Source organism: Balaenoptera physalus, assembly GCF_965194825.1.
Source record: "Balaenoptera physalus genome assembly, chromosome: X".
Classification (NCBI taxonomy): domain Eukaryota; kingdom Metazoa; phylum Chordata; class Mammalia; order Artiodactyla; family Balaenopteridae; genus Balaenoptera; species Balaenoptera physalus.
Window position 1 is genome coordinate 97,435,270 of NC_138903.1, and position 6,968 is coordinate 97,442,237.

The 6,968-nt window shown below is 52.9% G+C and overlaps 1 protein-coding gene across 11 annotated transcripts in view; it reads left to right on the forward strand.

Annotated features, from left to right (window-relative positions):
* Window positions 1-6,309, forward strand: part of TMEM164 (transmembrane protein 164) — a 159,915-nt gene extending 153,606 nt beyond the window's left edge. For all 11 annotated transcript variants that reach the window (XM_082447726.1, XM_082447722.1, XM_082447723.1 and 8 more), the window contains 2 exons: window positions 3,316-3,416; window positions 5,042-6,309. In XM_082447726.1, the coding sequence (XP_082303852.1) occupies window positions 3,316-3,416; window positions 5,042-5,248 (308 nt within the window). In that variant the 3' untranslated portion in view covers window positions 5,249-6,309. The remainder of the gene's footprint in view (window positions 1-3,315; window positions 3,417-5,041) is intronic.
* Window positions 6,310-6,968: the final 659 nt, after the last annotated feature.

Here is a 6,968-nt window from a genome sequence, read left to right on the forward strand (position 1 = left end):
AGCGCATTCCAAGTTCTGTGCTAGATATCTGCTAGGAACACAGGAACGAATCCCACGCAGTCCTCGACCCGAGGCACTCGTCTAGACGGGTAGATAGACAAAGAGCTGGTACAACGTGGTGTGATGGAGGTCTGTGACAAGTGGCAGCGGGGGCATTGAGCAGTGAGTCCTTTGGCATTGTGTCTGAGAGCCCAGTGCTCTGCTGTTGACTTCGGCTGTGGCACTGCCCACCTCCCAGCCTCGGTTTGTCCATCTACAAAGTGGACGGATGAGTCCAATCCCTGCAAAGGGCCTTCTGACTCAGATGTGCGGTGAGCCTGCCTCTTGTTCACAGAGCAAGCCTGAGCTTCTCCCCCAGAAGACCCAGGGGGGCTTCAGTCACCCCCATCTCACTCCTCTCCTTCCCTCTGCACTCCCCACCATGGTGTTCCTTGTTGTTCTGCCTCTGGCCTTCTTCCTCACTCGGTCTGCATATGCTCCTGTGACTTCAGTTACTGTCCTGTGCTGATGACACCTATATATGGGCGCTCGGTCCCGTCCTTCTCACTGCGTTTGTGATTCATATAATAATGAAAATAATCAGCATTTCTTAGATCCCCGATATGGCACTCCAATCATGGCTTAAATGATCCTATCTACCCAATGACCTTGTGAAGTAGGCGGCGGCACCCCATTCTGCAGATGAGTGAAACTGAGTTCAAGAGATACTGAGGCTTGCCCAAGGCCCTGAGGTCGATAAGCGACAGGAGCCAGGATTTGAGAACCTGTGTCTGCCCGGCTCCAGTGCCCACACTGTCACCCGTCACGCTGTATTTCCCAGAGTGCCGGCAGCCACCTAAGAGACAATTCTACTTGGGTATTTCACAGACACCTCAACTTCAACATGTCTAAAATTGGCCTCCTTTCTCCACCTTCTGTCCCAAATCTGCCTTTTCCTCTCTTCTCCATCTCAGTAAATGGCACCATCCACCCAGAGATGCCCAACTAGAACCCGGGGCCACCGCCGTTATCTTCAAAGCTATCCATCCTCCTCTGTCATCGGGTTCCTGAAGCAGTCTCCGTCTCGGTCCCCCACCTCGACTCTCTCTGCTCCAGCCCACACCCCACAGCCCGGCCAGGGTGATCTTTCTCAAGCACACGTCTGATCACATCACTTTCCCGCTTCAGACCCCTCTGCCGCTTTCTGTGGCTCTGCAGCAGAGCTCGAAGCTGGCCACCAATGAGCTGAAAGCCATCCAAGAAGACATGTTTTGTGTGGTCCGTTGAACGTTCTTAAAACAATTTGAATTATTTGCCAACGTTTAAAAATCAGGAATTTCCATATGAAAGTTCCCATTTCTGGCTTCACTTGCAAAAGTGAAAACACTGGCAACTCTGGGCCCGCGTCCCCATAGGGCAATGATTGGGTGGAACTGAGTGGTGGCTGGCCTCTTCAGAGGGGCCTGGGCTTTCCAGTTGGCCCGTCTCCAACATCCCTGTTGTCTGGTCACTCCCCTGCTCCCAGTTACCTGCCTACCTGGGGCTTGAGGCATCTAGGGTCATGACCCTGCGGCACAAGATGAAGCCCAAAGCCCCCAGCCTGGCTCCTGAGGTCCTACGTGGCCCAGCTTGGAGCAGCCTAGCCCTGCCAACCTCTGAGTCCTATTCCTGCTCACTGCCCCATCACACTGTCCCCTGTGGTCTCAACTCTTCCCCATAGTTCTGTGAATTGGCTCGCTCCCACGGATGTCTGCCTTCCTGCAGCCTGCTGCTCTGGAATGCCTAGGCCCCTCTTTTAGCCCCATTTGTCCTTTAAGACTCTGCTCGGTGCCCCCTCCACCAAAAATCATCAGTCTTCCCCCCTACCCGCCAAGCTGAGTTCCGTCCTCCCATAATACGTGGCACAGACCTGGGTCATCACACCCATCGTACCGGTTCTCATTGTTAGCAGCTTGTCTGCCTCCTCTGCCGGATTGTGTGTCTGAGGCTGCAGGGAGCCCGTCTTCTTTATGTTCCTATCCCCAAAGTTTGGCACAGGGCTTGGAATATAATAGGTGCCTAATAACTGGTGAATGAGTGGATGAATCTGTGAAAGACTGACTTGGGAAAACACTACTGCAGGATGTCCTGTTGCCGCCTACTTGCTTGAGGTGGAGGGTTCCAGGTTCCTTCCATTCCGGAGCATCCTATAAGCCACAGCCCTGCTCTGCACGGTCTAGAATACATCCAAGCCTACCGGGATAGGAGCTCCTGAGTGACGATAGAGGGAAAATACATCATTCTTGCTGTTCCAAGGGGAGAGAGTTGTCTAATGGTTGGGAAATGGCACAACAACTGGATATGGCACATTCTTTAGTTACTTGAATGATAATAACGATGCGGTGACGACAGTACCTGACACGCATTGAACCCTTTGATTGTACCAGATCCCGTACTGAGAGTTCTCAATACACTCCTTTACCCCTCACAACAACTCTCAGAAGTAGCCCCATTTTACACACAAGTAAGCTGAGGTTCAGGGAGTTGAAACAACTTTTCCAGGGTCACACACAGCCAGTAAGTGGTAGAATCCAGGTTTGAAACCAAATCTGTGTGACATCAAAGTTAACATTCTCAACCGCCACGCCATACTTCCTCAATGACGTTTCACTTTAGAAACATGAGGGAATGATTAAAATAAATGTGGAAATGAAGGCTATACAATTATATATACAGTAAGATTCCAATTAGTAATCAAAAGAAGAAAGAAAAGAAACTCCCAAGGCATACAGCAAGCAAGGAGACACACCCACGTGCTAGCAGTGGTCACATTCAGCTGGTAGAGCGCTGGGGGTGTTTTTCTTCGTTTCCTCCATCTCATTTCTACCTTTTAACATTTTCTAAGTTTCCTTTGGTGAGCACGTGCAGTCATCTCTCAGTGTCCGAGGGGGACTGGTTCCAGGACCCCTGCGAGTACCAAAATCTGAGGCTGCTCAAGCCCTTTATATAAAGCGGTGTAGTACAGTTGGCCGTCCGGATCCGCGGATTCCGCATCCACAAGTTCAATTAGCCACGGACCGATCTGGTTAGTGGAACCCGTGGATGTGGAACCCGCAGATACAGAGGGCCAACTGTATTACTTTTATAATAACAGTAAAAAAAAAAATCCCTCTTTGTAATGGCCCCAGCATTATGTGGCAGAACAGACTTTGGAAGGGGTGATAGGAGTACCCAGGGCAGCAGAAGGGGGTAAACGGCAGGTGGTAGCTGTGGCCGCAGCGCCCGCACCCTGGTGGGGCAAGGGAGGAGAAGTGGGTCACCAAACCTGCTGTCTCACTGTCTCCACTTTTCCTCCAGGTGCTTATACCCCGGAGCCCCTCAGCAGTTTCCGGTGGGCCCTTCTCTCGACTGGCCTCATGTTCTTTTATCACTTCAGCGTCTTGCAGATCCTGGGCCTGGTAAGTTTGGTTCTATCCCCTTCTATCCCTTCTGTTTGGCGTTCTTCATAAATCTTGATAATCCTGGTTGGCGCTGGTGTATCGTTTTGTTTTGAAAATACAAGATGCCAAAGGCCAGGCTGTCAGAGTGTTGTGTCTGGGCTGCTGATTTACGATCCACAGCCTTGGCCTCTCCAAAGAGATTTCTGAATCCTTCAGTAATGACTGTTTCTTTCATCCCTGGGGAGGCAAGGAGGCCCTCCACTCACGGCCGCTTGGATCGGAGATAGAGAGCTGCACTGGAAAGTGGTTTGCTGTGGACCCCATGCGAGGCAGGATGCTAGCCCTGGCCCTGGGCCTGGGGGAGGCTTCTGACCTTGGGTCCATTCTGGGTCTACTACCGGGCCCTGAGCTGTGTGTCCAGTGAAAGCGTGGTGTCGGGTGACCCCCGTGGCATTCTGGGATGTTCAGTGGTCGAGTTATCCAGAGCCCAGGATTGCTGAGTGCGTGGGCGGTGTGTCTAGTGGTGGCGAAGTGAGTAGCAAGAGCTTGGGGCTGGGGCTGGGGTCGGGAGACCCAAGTTCAAGTCCTGGCCTTGCCACTGCTCTGGGTGAGTCACCTCGTTCTCGAGTGCAGTGCGCTCTCCACCCTCCGTGACACGGCACAAGCCCGCAACCCCGACCCTGAGAGGTGGTGAGGACGTGTCATTAAGGAGAACGTGCTTGAAGGGCTTTGGAAGGCAGGGGCCGTGGCCGTCCTCGAGGCTGGAGCGGCATGCCGGGTTTTGTGTGCGAGCGGCACTAATGTAGCGTTAGCCGCGTGGACCTGGCAGGACTAGGGCGTGTAACCGATGTCACCAGCGCCTTTGTTGAAGCGCTCAGTCATTTTGTCTTCCCCATCCCGGCGTGTTGCTCTGCTCTGGTTGGCCTGGGGGCTGCTTTGAGCTCCTTGCCAATAGCATGAATGCTTCCTGTGCTCTAGGGAGGGAGCAGTGCGACCTTCACACCTGCTCTCCACTGGGACTCCTCGATTCCAGAGGAGTCAGCGTGCTCGTGTCACCATACATACCGTGCTCGGTCTCACCTCTGGGCCTCCTACAAGGAAGGCTCCGTTCACTCCATTCCTCGCCATGACCCCCATCCATCCTTCATGAGTCCATTCAGGTGTCACTGCCCTCGTGAAATCTTCTCCGAGAACTCAGCCCCCATCCTGTACACCCCTCAGATCCCATGGTGGGCAAGAGCTGGTGAGCAACGTCTGCTTTGAGGTCACACGTGGTAGTCCGATCACCCCACCTTGATGCAGGCAGGGGCCGTGCCGCGGACTGCCTTTATCCCGTGACACCCCTCCGGGTCTAGGCCCCTAGTAAATGCTTAGGAATGGCAGCGGGCGCTGGGCCCAAGCGGAAGGCAAGACTGAGCAGAACCGACCAGCTTTTCCACTGGACGGCCTCCCCCGTCACCTCCAAAGGGCTCTAGCCTTGACCCACTCCGAAAACGTAGGGGAGAAAGACCCCACTATGAACAGGTGGGGATTGGTCAATCCCTCCTTGTCTAGTCCCCATTAGGTAGACACGGCTGAGCTGGCAGAAGCCAGAGAAAGCCTAAGGATGGTGAACGCTCACTCTACCTCCCTTGTCCCTGCAGGTCACCGAAGTGAATTTGAACAACATGCTGTGTCCGGCCATCTCAGACCCATTCTACGGCCCCTGGTATCGCATCTGGGCCTCGGGACACCAGACTCTCATGACCATGACCCACGGGAAGCTGGTCATCCTGTTCTCATACATGGCTGGGCCCTTGTGTAAATATCTGCTGGATTTGCTCCGGCTTCCAGCCAAGAAAATAGACTGAAGGTGCTTGTGTTTTTTTGTTTTGTTTTGTTTTGGGGTTTTTTTTTTTTCTTCTGCCCCTGAGGAAACAAGTCCTGACTTGACTTGGAGGACACCCAGTTCTTGATGACATCATGGGAGAGGGCAGGAGGACGTTTGGTGTGTTTCTTTTTCCTTCCTCTCTGTCCGTTTCTTCCACCACTCTTCCTTCCCTGGCTCTTCCCCCAGGACGGCTCCTGGAGCCTGGGCTGTAGTGCTGGAGCCTGGGCGGTAGTCCTGGAGCCTGAGCGGTAGTGCTGGAGCCTGGGCGGTAGTGCTGGAGCCTGGGCGGTAGTGCTGGAGCCTGGGCTGTAGTGCTGGAGCCTGGGCGGTAGTCCTGGAGCATGGGCTGTAGTGCTGAGGGCCGCACGTTTCCTCCTTCCCTTTGCCGCTCTCTCCCTGCTCCTCATGGCCTTAAATGGCGAGGCAGTAGTCAGTGGCTTTCACTCTGCTTGTTGCTGCTTTAACAACATCTGGTTGAGGAGAAAGGGAACAACAAGCAGTAGTTCTTTTGGCATCGAAGCGATGAGATTGGGCTGTGTTTCATTTCTCCACTGCCAGGGACCTCCAGGCTTATGCTGGGGTCCCCTTTTGTCTCCAGCACAGCCCTTACCATAAGGGGACTGAGGCCTTGTTTCTATACCAGCGGCAAGCCGAGAGCCAAGGGATTTCCCAGCTCATGGCCAAAAGAGAACTGGCCAGATTCTTCCCACTGGTGTCCCATGACTCAAAGCAAGCAGCCAGCCAGCCACTCCCTCCAGAATGCTGCCAGAGGTGGGAGGTGTGGGGCGCTACCCAGCCCAGGGGCTAGATTCCACTCTTGCAATGGCAAATCCAAAGGGCACAAGGTTGAAATGTCCACAGCTAATGCTAGGCAGGACCTGGGGTAAATTCTGCTTGAGAGCTGAGAACTGACCCATATCCCAATCAGAAGTGAGCGTAGACATTAGTCAACAGCAGTGGTAACTTGAGAAAACTGTGATTTGAGTCATATGCTTGCTTTTAGTTTAATGTTGATAATAGATGACATTTTAATTTTGAGTGCCCCTTAAATGTTCTCTCTCTCTTTTTTAAAGGCAGCTTCAGGGAAGGATGAGCTAGAGTTGGGTGTTTTGGCTTTGGGGGTTTTGTGTATTCGCTTGTCCATTTGCTTTTGGATGTTTGAGTTCGGAGAATCCTTGCATTAGGGCCTGTCTCTGGAGGGACACCTGTCGATCCGTTTCGTGGTTTTACAGCATGTATCGGCATCCTAGGTTTGGGAATACACAGATCCTGCAGTGCTGTTTCCCTAGGGCCAAGTGTCGTCACTGCGGCCAGACTCAGAGCTGAATTGTTTAGCGTGGGGGGCATCACATGCTCCCCACCCCGAAAGCCCACGTCTGGGTTGAAAGGGAGGTACCAAAAAAATCAGGTCCCCATGGATGGAGGTTCAAGTGCTCTGAAAGGGAGACCTTTTGTTGCAAGGCAGCCTCAGTCATACGTGGACCTCAAGAAGGGAGGTGGTGCCATTTGCTGGCTCTTTGTTGGTTCTTACTAAGAATAGATTACTTAATAACAGAAAAGATATTTCTGTGACCTCCTCTGATGGGCCCCCCTCCCTCTCCCACTCTAGGCAACCCAGTTGCCCTGGGCCCATTCAATATTTCAGGTGTTACTGTATCAGACCTAGATTGAGTTTCAGTGACTCAGTGGTCATGATTTTA